The sequence below is a fragment of the Lepisosteus platostomus genome, chromosome 3 (genome assembly GCF_059453375.1).
Source record: "Lepisosteus platostomus isolate fLepPlt1 chromosome 3, fLepPlt1.hap1, whole genome shotgun sequence".
In the NCBI taxonomy this organism is placed as follows: Eukaryota; Metazoa; Chordata; class Actinopteri; order Semionotiformes; family Lepisosteidae; genus Lepisosteus; species Lepisosteus platostomus.
In genome coordinates this window covers 65650529-65673285 of record NC_142613.1, presented here as the reverse complement: position 1 = coordinate 65673285, position 22757 = coordinate 65650529, and the positions used below count along the sequence as shown (strand labels likewise).

Genomic DNA, 22757 nt, shown 5'->3' with positions numbered 1-22757 from the left:
CTGCCTGCTTTCCGTAACATTACTTTATTTCCCCATGTTCTTCGTGTGCATGGCATGCGATTATAACTCGTTTTCTTGTCTCTTGAAATAGTGTTCAACCCGAATTTGTTTCCACACTGTCACCGCTGATCGCAAGCAGTCGTTAGAAATAATGATCTTGGAGAAATAACGCTGTATTGCATATATGAGGTCGAGCGGTGTATACAACAATTTATGCTCTTGTGGAATCTCGGTGGAGAACACGAAACATGCTATTTTCTGCTTACCGTAATATTTCAATATAACTTCTGTTTAGGTAGAGCAGAAGATTTCAACAAGTGGCTGAGTAATGTGCTGAATGTTTTAATTGCCCCCCAATATCTACTTGACACAGGTGTCTCCATCTAACTCGGTATCAGCCTACACATATAAAATGATTTATGTGTAAGAAATAAGGACAACATACAGTATGTACATAGCCTTCGTGTGCTTTGTTTCATGTTCCCGTCTTGTGGGCGTTTCCCGAAAAGAGTAGGGGTGTAACCCTGGCATCCTGGCCAAATTTCCCTTTGGCCCTTACCAATCATGACCTCCTTATAATCCCCATCTATGAATTGGCTTCATCACTCTGCTCTCCTCCCCACTGAGAGCTGATGTGTGGTGAGCGTTCTGGGGCACTATGGCTGCCGTCGCATCATCCAGGTGGGGCTGCACTTTGGTGGTGGTGGAGGGGAGTCCCCATTACCTGTAAAGCGCTTTGAGTGGAGTGTCCAGAAAAGCGCTATATAAGTGTAAGCAATTATTATTATTATTATTATTATTATTATTATTATTAATAATAATAATATTATTATTATTATTGTGGCTTAGCAACGCATCAGACACACCGAGAAACAACGGGCTCCTTTTTATCCACATGGTAATGAGCGACGAGACCAACATGCACTCAGAAGCCGCCCAGATAATCGAGGCTGTATTCTGATGAATTAAATATCCTTTAAAGGTTTGTAGATAGCGTGCGCAATTCGGACGGGGATACAGATTTCCAGGGAATACAGAATTAGATACGGCACCGGCATTGTCCTCTTTCCAAAATCTTTCAGTTTTTTGTACTATAGATCGATTAACCGGCTGATCTGCAAACCTCATTGACGCCAATTCTGTTATACTGTACATTTACACTTTCAAGAATTTTTACATCACGCATTGCTTTGACGCCTAATTCCGTTTATGCTTGATTAAATTTTTCATCAGCTATTTAGTCAAATGTTGTAATCAGCAAACTGCAGTTGAGTACTCAGTAAATATTTTATTTGGGACAATTATTTGATCAATTTTTGTCAATCATTTTATCAGATCAATATTCAACTTTAAATCCTTTGTTTATATGAAAATTTGTCATAAAAGAGCAAACAAAGAGGTTACAGAGGCCAGAGGCCATTTACAAAGGCCAGGCTATGCAAGCTTAAAGTGCAATTTATTCACAGTTTTAACACCTCTGATCTTAAAAGGAGTGTCAGGATTAAAGTATTTATGTCCTCAGTTTAACAGCTCTCCTGAATGTTTACCCTGTCATTACGGCTTGCAGCACAGGAAATCCAAATCGATATGGGGGCTCCATGGTGGCACAAACCTCACAGCTCTTGGGTAATGGGTTCAGTTTTGGACGGGGGTGCCTATTGTGTGGAGTTTGGAAGTTCTTCCCATGGCTGTGTCATTTTTTTTTCTTTGGGTGCTCCGTCTTCCTTCCTCAGTCCAAACACATGCCGGTTCAAGTGAATTGGTGTCACTAAATTGCCCCTTCTATGTGCTTACACTGCAATTAACTGACTTGCTGTCAAAGGCTATTTAACCATGTTCTGCCTTCTGCCAGCCAGATTAAGCTATATAGTAGCTCCCCAAGACCTTCTAAGGATAAAGCCCTTAATCAGAAGGAATGGATGGAGATCCAGAGGAATGGGTGTAACCTCCTGGATCACTATCACCGTCATCACTTTTTTAAAAAGATGACTTTGCATACAGTATCTATAAGAATCACAATTTGGACTCCATAGAATTGTGTTTAGTAGACTGTTGATAAAGCACTTGACCTAAATAAATAAATGTGATGTTTTATAATTGTAACATGCAAGGTGGCTTTTCACCCTTGACATACCTTGTAATCAGACAGGAGTGAGATCCATGTGTGTTGAATATTAAAATGAAAAGTGTTTAATATACACACAAATAAACAGCTTGCACATAGATGTGCTTGGATGAGTCATCTGCTCACACACTCCGCCTTGCCTCACAAAACTCCCAGAGTTTATCTTCTTCTTGCTCATTGCACAGTGTGGTGCAGTTCACTCACATAGAGATAATGAAACATATTAAAACTGACTCCAGGTTATCTTACATATTGGCGAGAGTTAAGAGTGTGTTCTCAATTAACATGCTAATCTGCAGTTTCAGTAATAAAATACAATACAGTGTGCACACAGTAGGGCTCTCTATCTAGCAAAGGGGCCTGAGGGTAGGCAACTCAAAGTATGTTGACATTTCCAGCATTCTTTTAAGTCTTTTCTCTCACTGCAGTTTTTTTAAAAGTGGTGTACAAACAGGTTCCATCTGTTTTTTGTAATCCTTGACTTTGGGGGGAAAAAGGTATGATTGAATGAACAGACTTCATTCTGTTACAGATACCAAATCCATGTCTCTCCTGTTGTGCACTTCTTGAAGGAGGTCTAAGTTGAAAGAGATAAATTGCCAGTTTAAGCTGTGAAATGTCGTTAGGTTAGGTATGGTTTACATTGTGGATTAACAATGACGTTCATCATTTCTCTATTGTTGAATTTTATCATGCATTCTAAGTTTTGAAATATTTGTCGCTTTAGCATGCACGTCATGAGAACAGTAGGTTTCATTTTCCATTTCTGAACCTTTAATTTTGCAGTCTTTATTTTTGTTTTATTTTGTGAGTAAAAATAAAAATTTACAACTGAAGCATAATTTAAAAAAACTCATCTGACACCCTCCGAATTTACTGTTATTACAGTATCTCAAAACTAACAGCATGAATGAGGAAGGCAATTGTAGCCAAGATGGACCAAAAGGGAAAGACCAACTTGTGCTTACACTTGATATGTTCTAGTTTTCTTTCCTTTGATAAATCAGTAAGAAACTAGAATAACATTTAAGAAAGTGACTACATTTGTTTTAATGTGAAAATATCTGGGATATGACTATGAAGCTAAAGTTGTGCTCTGTAGATGAATTTGCACAAGTGTTCCAAGAACTGCATTCTCAATAGCTGTTTTCAGTTAAGCCAATAACATTTCAAAACATTTTCAAATGTTGTGTGGGATGTTTCTCAATTAAACATTTGTTGTTTGTTTTTCAGAAGTTCCAAGAATGTACAATGATTTCTTAACCCTTGGTGCTTTTGAAATACCTGAGGATTTCCTTGCAAAAGAAGAGAGATGATAAAAACTATACAATCGAAAAGATCATAAACAGGCTATTTTTTTCTCCAAAAAAGTTTTAATTGCAGAAGTATTTACATCAGATGATCATTAGCAATACTTATGCTATTTAAAGAGGCAGATTCATAAAAAGAGAAATGGAGCAAAGTACTGAAGCACATTTTTATAGTCAGCATAAGGTTCATAAAATAATTTAAAAAATGCCAACAAAAGATCTGTCATATCCAAACCTAAAGAAAAAACAAATACAAATACAAAACAATTTGTAGAAGGCGGCAATACCAAAAAGCAATGGAACAACAAATTATACATTCAGTATCAGTATCCTGCATGCCATAATAAGACCTTGTCAAACTAATCCAAAACCAAAATAAACAACTAAAACATGAGGAAGAGCAGAAAATAGTTCCATTTAAATGAAGCATATATTTATATATTTATATATATATTTCTTTACAAATAATGAATATTTGGCATTATATTCATCCTCATTATTGATATGATATTTAGGAATTCAAAATATTTTAGCTAAACATTTATCTTTTTTTTCTCACATTCCAAGATCCATGAGCGGCCTTGTATATTCTTCTGCAATGACATGTGATGCATTTGGCACAGCAAGTGTTCACAGACAAGAAGGCCCCCCCCTCCCCCTCGCCCCTCCACAAGAGCAGATTTGAAAGAAAAAAAAACTATTTATTCAGTGGAAGCTTTCAGGAAGAAGAGGAAATGATGGCATCACTAGTTTAAAACTGAAATAGGGATTCAGTACCCACAGCAATTCTGAACTGCTGGACTGTACCACTCTGCAGGACTGGGAATTCTCTCTGGACCCTATCACAAATGTTCATAAAGCATTTCTCACCATGCTAACATTTTTTATATTAGCAAACAAAAAAAGGACTTCAGATCCTTCAGGGAGCTATTTTGCGATTGTCTGTAAGCATTTTAAACAATTCCTTTTGATTCTGTAACATGAGAGGTATTATTTCCATCGCTTTTTAAAAAAAAATAGGAGCAGCAGTGTCATAGGAACTGTTTTATGAATACGGATGAATATGGACTGTGTGTTACTACCCTGGAGGAGAGGTTAACAATGGTGAGTGAATTCACCTATGATCACAACACGCCAAAACTCAGGTGTTGCTTATCATTGTAAGGGTACAGTATAATAAGCTAGTTCTTAGCTTAATAATTGTTATTGCTAAATATGCAACTTACACCAATTTGTCTTACATTTCAAAAAGTAAGAGCACAGTATCAAGTGAAACAGTCCAGCAATCTTCTATATACAGTGTAGCCTTCAACCACGACTCAGCAGCATCTCACAACATTTTTAATTCTGAAAACTAGGTATCATTGAGCGCTAAGAACTGCTCAATTCAAAAGAATAGAAGGATAAATCTGAATTTATGGGTGGTTTTGGCACATTTACATCATTTTTCGAACTCTCTTTAACTGCCCAAACAATGTACATACGGTATATTCTCTCAAGCTCCATAAAAATAGTGTTAAAAACAAAACACTGGAATGTTTTTGGAACAGGCCGGAGCGATCCTTGTGATACAGTAAAAAGAAAGCAGAATGTACTCTATGCAAAAGTAATAGTGATGAATCAAATATATAAGCTGATATGTGCACTAAAAGTATGAAATATAAAAACAAGATGGCATCATTGTGAACAGTGGCAGTGGATAGCAGAGATGGTATGAGCTATAAAAGGTCTACAGTATGTACATAAAAATCCAGATTCAGAGCCTGCACTGTGTAATTAGCAGTTCAAGAACCACGGGGAACTTTACCTTAGTGAATTTAATAACTAGCTTATTCCCTTATCACAGCCAACAGTATTTTTTACAGGGCTTCCAAACTATACATGACAAAGTATAGTCATGGTATATTTAATGACGCAATTTGTTATTCTAGAAATGACCTTCTCTATCTACATACTAGGTAACTAAAATGTTTATTAGTATTTATATAGACTCCCACTGGGGGGAACTGGCTTTAAGGGTTATTCCATCCTATTTACAGCATGTTTCTGTTTATCTTTATGTATAACTATTTAAAAATGTACAAAGGCATTTAATAGTGTCGATATGGAATGCTTAATTGACAAAAAAAATAGGCATGCTCAAGAGGTTGACTTCTGACACTTGGCACAGAATGAATCAATGAATTCTAACATACTGTATCTTGATTTAAAAAAAAACAGCAGTTCATTACAGCAGCAGACATACTGTAGATAGACCTAAAATCTATACTGTGTAATGACAAGGCCTATGAGAAAAAAGAAAATTCTATTTGAACAAAAAATGAATATGTTGTAGTGGCAGGTAGAAAACTGATATTCAACATTATACTTTACAGTGTGCAAAAATACATTATACCAGCAAGGTCTGGGAAGTGACAACACAATGCTACAATACCATTTTATATAGATTTAGGAGAAAATGGCAACTGTACATATAGTTGTACAATAAGTGCATTTAAAGCTCCTCCTGAGCATGCCTTTAATTTATAATACTAGAAAAGCAAGTGTAACTGTTTTTTTTTCTTATACTACAGAGTACATTGAATTGATAAAGTGCTCTGCTGTCATTTTATTGACTGATATATTTTTCTCCCAGTATTTACTGTTAAGATTTCACACTGGACTGCTAGGTAAATAGATTCTGCCTGTAGTACAAATATGTAACCTAACTTTATTGCACTTGTGGCTGTAGTACTGGCACAGATGAGACCATCAGTTTTGGCAGTCGATTATACTCGGTAAACAAATTAATTTTAACACAATTTGCTGTGTTCAATGTTTTTTATGTTCTTAAAAATAAGGTAAACATGTGCAAAGAACAAAATTTTGCATTTGATTGTGATGTGTTCCATTAATTAGACCACAGCCATTCCCCAGCCCCCAACCACAAGACCATTAGCTTCACTGCACGCAAACCCGTCCAACTATAAAATCAGAATGCTCTCCATTTCTCTCACTGTTTGACTTCATAGAAATAAAGTATAACCACAAAGCGCTAAACTATCGGTCATGTAAAATTTATAGCAGAATTTTTTTAAGCGCAGCCAATCGCTCATACAATGATTGCTGCTTTCCTGTACAGTAGCTGTTTATCTCAGATGTATGCAGAGCGGATATTTGTTGGCACTAAATGTAGAACCTAAAACTTATTTGTGGAATAAACACTTTTACGTGTTTGACATTGTATTTTTTTTCTATTAAATCAGGACTTCTGTTTCTATTTAAATTTATATCACCACTTTATTAGAGATTCCCCTGCTCAAAAGAACAACTCTTGCAGCAAAGGGTTCTGTAGATTATGCCAAAATTTAATCTAACAATAAAACAGCTGTATTGCACATAACATAAAGGCGCATTTATTAATACAAATGCAAAAGTATTAATGAGGAAATAAGACCTTAAGTGTATTTTTTTAAAGCATTGAATCACCAACTGTGTTCTTTACTCCCCAATAAGTCGCTTAATGTTAATGTTAATTCCTCTCATCATTTTGACCCTTATACTCTCAAGGGAGAAAGGGCTCTACATGTTCTAACAGAACTGCACACTTAAATACTGCATACTGGGAGTAACCACCTGATAGTGCTCAACCATTTTATTTTACCATTGACGAAGCATCCCAAGCTTTGATTGTGTGATGTCTCAATCCATACACCGAGCAAGTGCCTTTATTGGTTAAACCACCTGAAATACCCATTTAAAAAAATGTTTACAGTACTGATATACAGTACTTTACCATACTGTACAGTATGTTCAATGACTCCATTAAAATTAATTTCTCTAGAACAATAAAAAAAATTATTGATACAGGAAACTACTGCAATAGATTTTGTCTGAAAGTAAAAGCAGCCAGGAAGCTGTTTATAGGTAGCTTAAAGCTTTGGACTTTAAATCTATAAAATCACATTTTTTTGTCTTTACAATTTGTACTTAATAATGCTAAAGTTTCCACACAAAACTATTTCCCTTTCAACCCAATTTACACTGAAGTAACAAATGCTCTTCAGAGAAGTAGCTTACTGTGTTATGTGATTTGTCAGTTTTCAGGTTTTTCACTCCGAAACAGTGAGTAAATAAAATTAAAACACTTGTGGCTTACATCCACAACTTGTGAGTGCCAAATGTAAGAGAACCTGTTGTTTCTCCCTGCCCTTAAGTGAAATCACTCAGCATCTCAAACTTAAGAACTTTATCTGAAGGCACCAATAAACGTTTTTTATATTGCTATATACAAAAATAAGCTTCAATGCACACACAATAGAAAACATTTTATATTGGACAAAGCTACACATGCATTACAGTCTCTGATCATTGAAGCATTTGATAGCTTACTGTATGCATGTAATGGTTTGTACACCACAATATCTTAAATATACAAAACACTAACTCCAAACATTGTCCTGGAGAGCCCCCTTCCAACAGGATTTACTGTACAGAATAGACAGACTTTAAAATTTCCATTTCTAAAGTTCTGGAACAATTTAACTATAATCACTTAAACATACGGTGTGTCAAATTAAGTTATTTAAACATGATTTGATACAAAAATCCGAATATCCTGTAGCCCCCAGGGGCTCCCTTCATTTAAACATTGCTTGCTTAATAGTTCAATTGCTTTAACAACTTTAACGATAGCTTTAATATTCAATTCAGGTGATTTGGAATGACCAATACGAATGATTGGGCACTGCAGGATCAAGGTTAGAGAAACGGTTCTAGTTTCTACTAATTATGAGATACTATTACTATTATGAGACACTATTCAAGAGATAATAACTAGATCATATTGTTTTTCACAATGAAGGCTGGAAAATGCAATGCATATTAAACAAAACTAATTATATTTTATAACCTACTCATGGAAACCCTTTTTGCAGCGATGGTTTGTACAAGTGAGCAGGGGAATGTTTTGGAAATGTAGGACGTTTTCCTGGTGAATCTAAAAAAACTCACCAGGAGCGTTTTCATTATAATTTACCATTAAAGGAAATGCGCTCTTTGTAAAAAATAAATCTCTCTCTCTCATTATACATTCACACTATCAACACTGCTAGCCCATGGCTAATTACTGACGGATCTTAAATTGATCATTTGTGCAAAATACGACAACACCACTTCTATTACTTTTTAACATAATTAATTTAGATTCAGCTAAGTTTGATTTAAGCACTGAGAAGTCCATCATGTGGACTAAGTTTGTGTTTCATTAATTTTTTTCTACAATGTTCTCAAAAGCTAAAAAGAAGAAAATGATATATGCATAAAAATGTAATGACCTTAAATACTGGAACTCAAAGTTCTAGTTTGGGAGTCGTTCCTAATTTGGAAGGTACAAAACGTCCCTCACAGAAAAAATATCATACAGTATGTGCAAGGTCAAAATCTTTTTTTCCTGGTTATTAAAACCTTGGAAAGATAATGCCAGCACGCATGCATTCAAAGACACTGGAGTACCTCAAGATCTCATGAATGAGAAAATTATTTTTCAAATATGAAGAGACAATAATTAAGTTCAGTATACTTTAATGTATAATGAGAGCAGCCTTTGAAGTTCAGCTAGAAGGCCTACAATTAAAAAAAAACAGCATATTCTGCATCTGTTAAATGTTGATCTCTAAATTTAGGCCTAATTCACTGAAGCTTTCAAGTTCTCCTGGACAACTATTGTGATTTTAATTTACAACAATATGAGTTACAGTATTTAGAACTTACAGTGGTTTTAAAATTGTACGATATGTGGACTAAAAATATACTAGTTATTATTTGAAATTTCAGTGTGTTTTGCTGGGCAATTAGGCACTCATAAAAGAGCTGTAAAAATCCTATAAATATGTTTTGCTTTGACATAAGTGTTTGGAGTCGATAGTCAAAAGTCAAAACCAAATAATTTTCTGTTAAGAAAAAGCAGTCAATTTCTATAACCATAGCACAGACATTGAACATAACTAAATCAACAATTTGGAATAAACTGAAAGAGGTATATTTACCAATTGGCTAATTTGACCAGATTGGCAAAGAAAAGCATCCGTATCTACAGTTATGACTGAAAAACATTTAGTGCTGTAAAGGGTCCCCCTAAAACAGTTGTCAGTGAAATCACCTTAAAAGTCTAGTGAAACTATCAAAATAGAGTTTTCGTATGCAAAAGACTGAAACAGCACAGCTACAAAGACTATAGTACAGGATGAAAGATAAGCACCAAGAACAGAAAATTCAGATTCCAATTTGCTCAGATGCAACAGGAGAGTTTTGGAACACAGTTTCATGGACTGAAGACCATTAACAGAGTAATGGAAAGTGTACAGTGTGATAAAAGAAAGGAACTGAAGGTGCTCCAAAGAATCTGAACCTCATCATTGAAGCAAGCAAAGTAATGTCATGGCCTTGAAATGCATGTGAGCCTGTGAGCTTGGCTAACTCATCTTTACGTGTGGTGTATCTAATGATGACAGCAGATGAATGAATGAAGTCTGTAGTTTACAAAAAAAAAAATTTCTCCTGATGCAGAAAAAAGTGCAATATATTTCACTGTCCATTTCAATATCCAGATTTCAATTTAATTGAACCTGCATTTTATATTCTGAATAAACTGTTGAAGTAAGAACAACTGCAAGAATAGGTAAGAGCTCAAAGCAGCTGCAGAAAAGGCCAGGCAAACCATCACAAATGATTAGACAAAGAGTTTCGTGAGATCAGTTGGTTGCAGACATCATACGTTTACTGTCTCAAAGGGATTTGCAACCAAAGGCTGACTTTTAAACTGTGAAATTTACATTCAATTGAATGTGTCCCAGTAGTTTTGATCACTTGAAATCACTGGGTCGAACACAAACTACAGTATGTATGTTTTTTCTAATATGATCAAATGTATGAATTAAATTGAAAATATTGTACTATACTTTTTGTGCTAAGCTCCCCAGCACAAATAAAAATTGCTTAATAGTAGCTAAAAAAAGTTTTTGATTTTGCTGTCCTAAAACATATAGAGGGAACATACAAAAACCGTATGCTATGAACACCTAGTCAATCTACATATAAATAATATTAAAAGCATAGAGCGTACAGTCATTAAAACAGTAGATGGCAAAACATGGCAACCATTAGGGACAGTTTCACTGACATTGAGGATAAACTGAAGGAAAGTTCAGGAGAGACTAAGTGAGAGTTAGAGAGACTTTATCTAAGCAGCTGAGTGGGCAGCAAAAGAAATACAAGAAAGCACAATAGAAACACTGCACACAGGCAAACCTGAGGGAGGGATTTGTAAGGCCTTCACTCAGCTGATGTTGTGGTGAATTTATTAAAGGATATGAATGATGGCAAAATGATTAGTTGCAGAGAGTATCATGGATAAACTGTATGCAAAGTGTGAGATGGAAATGTTGCCCAGTGTCTGTTAAGGCAATACCTAGAACTTGGACTTACAGGATGAGGTACAAAGAACTCAGCCTCAATTTGTTCCCTCTAAGAAACCTTTAAATAGCTACTGTAACACCATCTGAAGGGAGAGAATAAAGGGAATCTGAAAGAGTACGGAGAAAGACTACCCAAAACAGATCAAAGAGAGATATAGATGGACTAGATGAGAACAGGATTATGTGGCTTGAAATGACATGTAAATTAGACTAAATAAATGTGGTTTTGTTATCTGTACCACAAAGTTTGGTTCTTTGTAATACAGAGACTAGAAGCAGAGTACCTTGAAATCAGGCAATGTGCCGGGGAGAGAAAAAGGTTTAGAAACAAAATGGAGATTGACAGATGTTAAGGAAAAGGACAGACTGCACAGAAATTTGCCAGAAAGAAGGGCAGGAAGCTAAAGGGATAGATAAGAAAGAAATAAAACTAAAAAAGGAAGAAATCCTTTGAATACTCTTATACTGAACATTTGCAGTAGAACTCAAAATAATAGGGGAAAAAATCAGACATGAACTGAAAAATAAGCAAAAATGAGTGAACTACAGCTGATAACAAATGAGGCAAATCAGCTAAAGAAATTTTGTGGAACTGCCTTAGGATAAAAAATGGAACATTAGTCAAATACAGGCTTGATGACAAAAACTCTACCTTAAAATGTGGTTGTGCAAAGAGTGCAGATAAATGTGCATCACAACTAGAGTTGAATGGGCATTCAAATAAAAGAAACCTCTATACTGGCAACTTTAGACCAGTTATTTATAAGAGTGGGGTGTTAACTCTGGCTTTTTCACTAAATCTTGTATGTCTCATTTTAAAAAGTCTAACATACAGTACCTAAACGTTCCTGCTAATTCAATTGGTAAATTAGTATAATTTCTCACTAATTTCTCCACTACAGTGTACTGAAACTAGTGGCTCATAAAGGCATCTGTGTGTACCTGGAAAGTATTGTAGTTCAGTGGTAAATTGGGTGGTCTTCTCTGTGTAAAATGTTATATAAAAATGTGTTATTATTACTAATCAGCTTGGGGAGAGTATATTCAGGCAACTAAGCAGTTAACATATTATCTTTTACAAATTAATTAAGTAGAGCCTACAGTTCAGAATATTCCCAAATACATGGAGCAATTTGTATTTGGATTTGGCAAAATACTTACGGATCAATGAAATAGAAAGCAATGTAATTCAGGATGGATTACTTGTGGATTTCAAAAGAAGTCACAGAACATGTTGCACATTACTTCAGCGGCTTTAGAAAAAGCTTTATAAATAAAGCACTTTGCCGTAGCTCAGCAGTGATGGGGAAATGGAACCTACTGCATATGGGATACAATGTTACCGTTTTGTTTGTGATGCTTAAGGTTTAATGTCCATTGTGTAAGAAGTTACTCCATACAGAGTAAGTATATATACGTAGCTAAGTATAACGTCATTTCATGCATTCTTCTGCTTTTAACTCCCATGCCAAAAAAAAAGCATCAGAATTTAGCTTAATTCATAATGTATTCTCAGAGTTGCACACTGTTGCTGGGGATGCCATTGCATTCATTTCTAGACAAAAGAAAGCACGTTTCCAAAATGCGTTCAAGTGATAGCTCTGAGAGCTTACTGTACACACAGAAAAAATAGGTGTGTTGTCTTATACTGTAGGTGGTGCCCCACATATACACACTTACACATATACAGTATGTGTATATATGTTTATGTAGAAATATATATGTTTAATATTGTTAACATCTTAAAGGAGTGATAAAATTTCTACTGAAGCTAAAATACATAGAAAGGAATGCTGTACTCAATATATTTTTACATATCTATCTAAAATAATTTTACTTAAGAAGCACAGCATACATATTTTTTCATTTTAAAAGCTTTTTGGAGCACCAGTTAAATAAACCTGTGGAACAGTCGTTGATTATATCTTTTGATAATGTAACAAATTTCACTCTAGTTTTCACAATTTCTACATTTGGAAAACTTGCATTTTAAATATTCTTCCATGCCATACTTATAAGGCATACATTCTCACTTTCCCCTAGAACATGGGTCAGAAAAACAAAAGGTGAAATTTTGTTTATGCTCACAAAAGCTTTTATTGATTTTATATACTGTATATAGATTATTTTTTGCAACTGAATAGGCTGTACATTCATGTGCAATTTTTCTTCAAAATTTGTTTAAGGCTGTATGGCACAATAAATCTATCGAGGTTCATTTACAAAGAGAGGTTGACTTTCTTTGAGACTGCCTGTGTTAAAACATCCCCTTTTTAAGAATTTAAACTCAAAGGAATCATGTTAGATAAAATTGTAATGATTGATGCTGTATATTTTTTTAAGCCTGGGTAAAGATAAGGACTTTGAAAAATTCATGTCTCTCAGTTTGACAAATGGTAATCTGTCCTATTTATTTATTCTATTCAATATCCCATCATCAACCTTTGGTTCAAAACCGTGGATAAATGATGCAAAACTGTAATCTTGAATTAGCTCTACTGATGCAAAATCTAAAGATTTCACACCAACTATATGAATAACAACAGAGAACATGTGACTGTTTATGAATGGTAGGTTACAAGAGTTCTGGCTATTTGTTCTTTCTGCAAGCATATCGTAGGTCCAAGGCTTATGCACTATAAACTGAATTTTCTCCGCCCTGCTTATAGAGTTCTACCATGTACAAATACCAGCATTGACAAAACTATTACTGGTTTCCTGGGCCATGTATTCTAGCATTGACGTACCCTGTTGTTTAGTTTACTGTGTGAACATGACATCATTAAAAAAAACCATTCGGATCACAAACCACTAATCTTTCTTCATGAAAGAAATTCTCAGCAATACACAGTCCAACAATCTACAGAGCATTGCTGCCTTTTGTAAAAAATAACTTCACCTTTTCACAAACTATAAGTCCAAACACAACCTCTGTCTATCTTTTGAACCACTTATATGTAAAGGACTAAAAAAACAAAATCCCAATACAAAATTCAAGAAAAATCAAATTAATAATTAAAGTTTGGTACTCAGACCACAGTAGTCTGGAATAGGAAAAAGAGGTTACACTATCTAAACACTATCTTAAAAACTTAAGAATTAAACAGATACAGCTTTATTAACATAAAATATGATTCATATTGCCTGAAAAATGTAAAACATCAACTCCAAACTAAATTACAGTATTTATATACCTTCAGATAAAATGCATTTATTGGGTCTCCTTCTAAAATCGCCTAGTAAGAGATTATTTACTAAGATTTTTCACTGACGATAACTAAAAACTGGTTCAACACAAATGCAAAATTTAGAGAAAGCACTGCATGGGTACTAGTCATATAACTGAAAATGGTGATATTTATAAATGTCAAATGCACTTAAAAACTACAGATTACTATAGTTACACTGTAGAAAGAGTGTATTAAATGCATTACATACATATAATATTCAACAAAATGTTTGTACTAATTCTAAATAGATCATGAAATAGCTCTAAACACATAAATGATAATTCAGTTTAAAGGGGAACTGCAATGCTATTTTTACATTTCGGGGTTATAATGAATCCGCAATAAGGAATGGATTTCAAACCACAATGAAACTACGAAGTACACAGTAATGTGTACAACCGCTAAATTTACATCACAAAAGACACCAAGTTTCAATGTACAGTATGCATTGCGCCATATTGCTGTCATTATCTGCAATTCAGAATGAGGAACAAAAAACCTCTGGTGACGTGAAAGAGGCCGTATTACATTGTAAACATGCTATGAATTAATAGTAAATGTTTTCATGAAACTTACATTGTAAATTACATTAAACTTGTTTATGTAAGGTGGCATGTTTTTGACATACCTTTTTAAGTATTGCAAAAAAAAGATCAACCTGCCATCAAACTAAAATACACTCAAAATAATTAACATTGTTAGGAGCCCATGTTTCTCATTTGCTCACAGTGAGTAGTGAGCAGGAAGGGTTGCTTTCACGTCACAATTCACACAAATCTCACTCTCACCCTTGGCAAGACCGGCGGTTTCTTGTCTGCCTGCAAAAACATGGCAATCAGACAGTACTTTCACATAGTCTCAGATTTTAATCTTAATTCAAAATTGGTAAAATTTTGTGATTCTAGCAATTAATTTGTTTTGTTACCAAGATTTAATAAGCGATCTGAGAAATTGGGATTGCAGTTCCTCTTTAAAGGCATTATATTCAGATAAAAGAATCATATATGTATAAAATACTGTACTGTATACAGTATGTGTAGTCTGTGAGTCTTGAAAGGTGCCAAAAGCTCAAGCTAATGCTATCACCACTCAAAAAGTGAAACATTTACTGCTGTGCAAACCTCTCAGAAATGTTGCGTGGTTTGGCTCATTCCACTTGATATTTTCCTTCTTTATGCACTATTTAATGGTGATTTTGTACTGAAATTTTGTATGTATATTGTAATCCAAAATAAACTTTTCGATTTTTTGGAAGTATAGAGAGATTTTATAGAAAGTATAAGTATAAATGGTGTTAATGATGAGGAACGCCTGTCAATAAGTCAATGAGATTTGATGGTACAGTAAATGTGACAGACAACTACAACACTACATATTGGCAGCTCAAGTGCAGAGTTGTACTTGATTTATTGTGATCAAGCGTTGAAGATTCCAATTAATGTGAATGAAAACTTCTTCCATGAAATGTTCCTCTTCTCATCCAAACTAAGCTGTTAATTCTATTAGTAATTAGTAGTAGATGGTTGAAAACTCTGAATACATTGTTGATTCTTATGACATACGTATATTGTACAGTAACTGTTGAAGGTATCCAAGACTTTTGCACAGCAATATACAGTATATGGAGCCAGGATGTAAGTTTATAAAATAATTACATTTGTGATCCCAGGATAGCTACCTGTTATTAATACCATGACTACACTCTTATTACTGTGTAACTTATATTTTACAATGTAGACAGAATGTCAATTTAAATAAATATAGTCAAGATTGAAATTAATTGAACTGTTATAGACTGCAAAATATCTTTTAAGTAACCTTTTGAATTTATTTCAGTTTTTCTTCTTGAACACAGACACTGATTTCAACTTTCCCTCATCTTTGCAACATACATACAAAGTGAACACAACTTTGACAAACTTTAAACACATGGCGGACAGAACTAAATTTCAGTGGGCATATGCCCGGTATTGGTCCCTGTGGCACAGTAAGCTGAATCGATTTTTTCCCTTACTCTTGGGAGTGTGCGTACAGTATATGTACCCTGCAGCTGCCTGGTAGGGCCTGGATTAACGAACAAGTTTAGTGTGGTGCAGTTAATCAGTACTAAGACTTGCTATTTTTAACATTACAGAACACTGTTCTAAATGCCACTGACAATAAATCATACATTCCTTGCTCAATGATCAAAATAGATGATTAAAAAATACTATGTGCTTTGCATTGTTTAATTTTCTTTCCATTTAAATAAAATTCGAAATTCCTTTTCTCCCTCCAGTTTCTATCAAACAGAAACCATCTAATCTGCTACACTTGGTTTTCTCTTTCCTTTTTTAGCACCTGTTTCGATCTGACACCTGTTTGATTCTGACATTTTTATGTGATGCGTTAATCAGTCCGACAGACTCAAGAGAAATCATTTTCACGGGCTAGGGTGGTGCAAATACGAAAATCCAAATTGCACAAAATAACAAATACGTTTAAATGTAGGCGTGTACTGTATCATCTAAATTAAATATGTTTTGTAATGGGCTAATATGTACCCTGTCCGTCCTTGTGCCCAATGTTTCTTGAATAGTCTCCAGGTTGCCATAATGGATAAGATGCACCCTTGCCTATCAGATGTTGCAAGAAGACACTCATTAAATAAAGGGTCATACAGAGAAACGTCCAAACATAATTTTTTAAGAAAATATTCGAGCAATTTAATATATGTCTAATTATTTATATGCTACAAATGCAGGGTCTTGGGGAATGATGTTTGACTGCACAATGGAAAAAGAAAATCCTTCATATGTACCCTTGCAATTCAATTGCCATGCTATTTAGTGATCGTCATAACCTACATTTCCCTTGGAAATACACACATGAAAATTCTTAGTTGCAAAAATGCACTATTCTGTATTGTACATTTGACTTCCAGAACTAAGCAGTTTATGACCTTGACCAGAAATCATTGCTTTCTAAAAATATAATGCTTAGTTTCTGGAACGGACTAATGCATAAAAAGTTGGAAAGAAAAAAAAAATCCTTTTAATCCTTTTTTTTTAAGTTGGCACAATATTATTGGCATGTTTCATAATTTACACGATCCCGTAGAAATGTTGAAAATACTGAAGTGGGTGAGGGTGACTGGCTGTCTGAAAGTCAACCTAACGTTTCAGCCTTTTTTTCAGTTCCCACTATACAACAGTGTGAACAAATGCCTGTCTACTTAAAAGAAATCTGTTGGGTGTAGAGCCATTATTTTCAACATTTTCCAACACTGACAAAGCATAGCTCACAGAGAGGTAGCCCATCTACATCTCAGAAGTGATGACTGCACACTCAGCTTTTAACTACAGTACATCATGCACGATTGAGGTATTTCAAGCATTGGCACTTTCAAAAGTATTACTTGATTGACCTGGTATTCTTAGAAGGACACCGTCAAACAAGCTTTAAAATCAATAATCATAACAATCAAACAATAAATCAAAATATTTCTGTCAAAACGGATTTCAAACCTGTGAACAGGGTCATCACCTCTGTGCTACCACTGAGACCTCAAACTGGTTGCGTATTTCGCTTACGCATTAGCCCAAGATCACTGTTGCTGGTGGAATTCTAAGAAAGTTGCACTTTGTGATTCATTTTGAAAATGTTGAAAAATGCAGACACCCCTCTAGATTAATCTAAATCAGCACTGGAAAGCTACAACAGATGTTTACAATTTTAAAGGTACTGCCGTTAAACTAAAAAAAAAAAAGTATCACTTCCCTTTTCAAAGGCAGGTGCAATTTTGCTCCTTGAAAGGAGAAAACCAGCAGCTACGTACTGTGTATATTTCTGGGTAACTGAACGTATTCTAAAGTAATGCGATTTCTCTATTACACTGGATACAATGACACAAACCTGATATACAGTACATACAATGACAAGGTTTGGAACTGATAAAGTATGGTTAACAGACGGGAAATGCTGATGTATCCTTTGTCCTAAAGTCTGGTCTGGGCCTCTGGGATGTAAATCTCGATGCTGTCAGCTCTCTCGGTAGCAGAGTTCTGCCTGAAGGAAGCTGCCCGCTTGGCTGCCATCAGTCTTCTTCTGGCTTCCTGTCGCTGTCTGTCTGGAAGATCCAGGGACTTTTCTCGCGTGACACCTGGTTTACCTTTTGGGGGCTTCTTTGGTACTGGAGGGGGCAATTTCTTCTCTTCCTAAAATACATTACCAAAACATACGTAGCTGGGGTTACAAGGATGAGCGCTGACTCTTGCATCGTCCTGTGCATAAAGTTTAAAGGTGGTGAAACCAAAAAAGGAATACCATCCGTTTCAACCATTCCAGCTATAGAATATAGAATATCAAATATAGAACAACTCCTACCCATATGACCTCTATGTAATTCACAGTAGATTTCATTGCAAAATTATTCAGTCCCTTACTATGGTGTCCCATTTTCTGAGAAATGTATGTATGCATTTCTTAATATATTATTCAATACCTACAGTAAGTGCTCAGACTAAGACAAATACAAAAGTAAAAACTAAATAGAAGAAACTGAAATATGCTGGTGGCATAAGTATGCTGAATATGTTAGGTTTCCATCAGGTGTAATGCTTTGCTTTTAGATAAAAAAGTTCCACTTCTAAATGATTGGCATCAACATGCACAGCGATATTTCAGGTCTTTTAAATGTTTTTATACTCTTCTCCTGATCTATGCCTTTATACAGTCTGATCCCTGTGTTGACCTGCAAGCTTGTTGGCCTTCATGGTTTTATCTTTGCATTTAAAATTCACTACCTGACTGAGAAATCTTGCATAAATAAATGTATTTATTCTGAAATCATATGAATCACTATTATTGCACACAACTAATTGTCTGGCTGATTAAGGTAGTTTTGTACACCTACATTAATTTACAATAAGTTGATTAATGTACAATATGTAGTTTTACTGTTCTGAATATTGTTTTAAAAAGCTCCAGTTCATCAAGCCTTGATGGATTCTAGTACAAATAAAAATGTTCAAGAAACAATATTGAAGATGCATGTACAGTATATACTGTAACATCATAAGCAGGAGCCGTAGTTCCTATGAGAGGCAGAGGAATGCTTTGTTTAACATTGAGTAAATACAAGCTAAGTAAGAAAACACACTTATATGCAATTTGTTATGTATTGACTCAAGCTGAGAATTTGAGCAATTTAAACAGTTATAATTAGCATGCAATTATAATCAGGGACTTTCTTTCACTAATGAACTGGCAAAGTAGTGTTTTCAGTTACTGTATCTGTAGTTTTACACTACAGTATACTGTATCAGAGATTCACTGAAAACAAAAGGCCAAAAGATGCTCTGACCTAATGCATCCATAGTATGTATAGTACTGTATAGTACATGTTACCGGAATGCACTCCCCATGTAAAATGAGAAAATTGTTACAATACCAACACCTTTCAAATACCTTAGGCTATCATAAATATAAAATTCACGATCAAGTTTGAAGAACTTTTAACACACATTTCTGTGTACAAATTTGAAGGGACATTCAACATTTTTTGAAGAAACAAGATGAAAAAAGTTGTCATTCATAAGAAAACAATTTAAAAATAGTAAAAATGTTACAGTTAAAGATGAATCTTTATGAAAATCAACAAAAAGCTCATCAAGACAAAATAGACATCTGGTCTTACAGAATTCAATTCTAATTTAACCATTTTGTTTCCCTACTATTGCTGTTTATTTCTGCCTCATTCAAATGAATACCAAACTGAGAATACCTAGCAGCAGAACTGCAGAACTCAGGGCGCATATATATAGTAAGTGGTTATATGAAAAAGTAACATTTTGGCTTGTACTATATTCTGAGGTAATTCTACAGTAAAGTTAGGCACACAAGAATACTGAATGCCTGTCACAGGGGATCAATAATACAGAACAAATCCTATCCACATGACCTTTCCTAATTCAGTATAAACAGTGAAGCAAAATTGTGAGTTCATGACATTTGAGAAGGATCTGTAGCTGTGTGAGTGTGATACTGTGTGATATTTAACTATCCCTCTTATCATAGCTGAATGTAGCATGTCATGCTGTTAAGGTCAGACTGATCCAATTAAATGTAGCATTCCTGTAGACCCATCATCCTCTGTGTTACTAAACAAGACTTGAAAATGTTTGATTGTACAATGGCTTTAAATAAACACCAACGGTCAACATTTGTCCCATGACCCTTGAGTGTGAACTGACTGAATTGTCATCTCTTCCAACAAGCTGTTTTGTATTTTTCCAGGTTTGAGTGTAGTGGTGCATAAGATAATTATTTCATGATTGAAACCCACAAGAAATCAATGCTCAAAGCAAGCAATATTAGAAACAGTCTGTAAGCACAGACAAACTTGGAATAACAGATGTTTTTAGACAAACCTTCTTTTCTGGACTTTCGATGGGTCTCCAGGCGTTGTTCTTGATTTGCTGTAGCTCGTCAAACTTCATACTGACATCATCAATGGAAAGCTGCAAAAGGTCCCAGAATCCTGCTAGATCTTGAGAGGTCGGTCTGGGCATTGCACTGGGATCCTACCAAGAAGATGAATTACAGAACATTAAAACATTAAATGTACAGCAATTTTCCATGATGTCATTGTTTTCTCTAATCTCCGAAAAAAGGTCAAAGCTTTTAAAATCTCTGAAACCATATTCTGTTGTGTTTAGACCTGGATTTGAAAAAGTGTATAGTAGATAACCACAAAATCCAATACAGGGTTATAGGTGATCTTATCCCAGCAAGGAAAGGGGATACACCCTGGACAGGACAACAGTTTATTGCAGGGCACGCAGAGACACAGACATACACACACCAACAGGAAACTCACTTAAAAACATAGGGAGAATGTACAAACTTCAAGCAGATAGCACATTGGTGGTAGAGTGGTGAGCATAGCTGCCTTCTAAGCAGGTAAATGTTGTTTGTTTCCCAACCAACAAACCAGCTTCAAGCAGATAGCACCCCAGATCCAGAACTGAACCCAGAGCCCCAGTGCCGTGAGGTAGCAATGCTAGCCATGTGCCACCACGTTCCCGTAGTGGTCCCAATTCTTTTTAGCTAAAGCAGCTTAACTTCAAATGTAAGCTCAGAAGAAGATATCCCCCACCCCCCAAAAAAATTAACACAAGATAAACATCTGTCTAAAAAATGCGACAAAGCGCAGTGAGTGGCGTTTTACAGAACCGAATGTTCATTTCAGTAGTTCGGTCAAAATTCTAACAACGACGAAACAAGGTGCCAAATGTAAAGGGATAATGTACTTTTTACTTTGGTATTAATTTGACTGGCTGAGAAAATGAAAGTCCTGACCAAAGGTTAGTGCTCTCACAACCCCCCTTACTGTTTCTATTGCTAGAAACAAAGTGTGGAGGTCTGAGGCAGCCAATGACTGTTCATACATGGGAGAAAGGAAGTGCAAGATTAGAATTTGACTTCCTCCTGAACTTCTGTTTTATACCATGACGTTTTAGACCATGAAGACAAATGAGGCTGAGCACAGAAGAAATGTACACAGTTTCTTAGAAAGGGTTTAATGTGAAATAAGAGTGGTTACCGTATTTCTAAATGTTCCCAGGAAATTTGAGGCCCACTTCCATTAAAAAACACTAGATGGCTCTATCAGCTATTTTTTTAGTTACATACTGTACTGTACATGGCAAGGCAAAGTCTTTTTGTATTGTATGTTTGGGTGACAGGATAGATTTGGGTGTGAATAGATTTAGCAGAAATAAATGCAGTAAAAAAAATTCAAAAAGATTCAGATAATTATTAGAAATTATATTAATTAATAGGAAATTCATACTTTAAGTTTCACAGTTTTTTGTTGTTGTCCACAGCAACTATCACAAGACACTCTTTTACTTTTCTGACATATTAATGATACAATTATATATCCATGGCTCGGATGGACAATATTGTTTACTATCGTACTATGGATTACTATACTATTTGCAAACCTGCTAGAATTATGTGCACTGTTTTTAATTCAGCTCCAGACTGGAGCAGTCTGGATTTACATAGCTGTCCCTGAAGTACTAGTAAAATTGATCATATCAAGCAGAAGTGAACTCTTTAATTCCTTAGCTGTTGTACAGTAGATGATTAACTAAACAATGTGAAAAGCGTGTTAAAGAAAATCCTTTGTTTATTGAATACATACACTTTACAGAGCAAACAAGCAGACAGGAAAGATTGCTGATGACCCCTCCCAGGTTACAACCTTTTTCAGAAACTTCCCTCAAGAAGACACTACCAGACCATTAAAACCAGAACCACCTGTATTTGAACAGCTTCGTTGCTAGGGCTGTCTTTTTGCTTAACCAGAATTCCAAGTTATGCAGTATGTGTACTGTCTTAATGATGTATGTTGACTTGTTTGTGTGTGGTATACAGTATGTAAAGTATAATGTTTTTTGAACACCAAGTATACCAGAGTAAATTCATTGTACATGAAATCCACAGTACAGTACTTGACAAATAAAGGTGATTCAGATTTAATTATTTGTACAAGTGATATTGTTGTATAGTAATGTATGCTGACTTATTAAAGAAATGACTGACATACATAACTGCACCATTACATTAAAGGGTACTGTTTAATTAGAAA

General features: G+C 35.0%; 1 protein-coding gene across 2 annotated transcripts in view; it reads right to left on the bottom strand.

The window, feature by feature from the left end:
- Positions 1-3478: 3478 nt before the first annotated feature.
- dlgap2a (discs, large (Drosophila) homolog-associated protein 2a) overlaps positions 3479-22757 on the bottom strand; it is a 416982-nt gene continuing 397703 nt past the window's right edge. For both annotated transcript variants that reach the window (XM_088626474.1, XM_088626475.1), the window contains 2 exons: positions 20530-20682; positions 3479-18315 (listed from right to left, as the gene is read on the bottom strand). In XM_088626474.1, the coding sequence (XP_088482600.1) occupies positions 18097-18315; positions 20530-20682 (372 nt within the window). In that variant the 3' untranslated portion in view covers positions 3479-18096. The remainder of the gene's footprint in view (positions 18316-20529; positions 20683-22757) is intronic.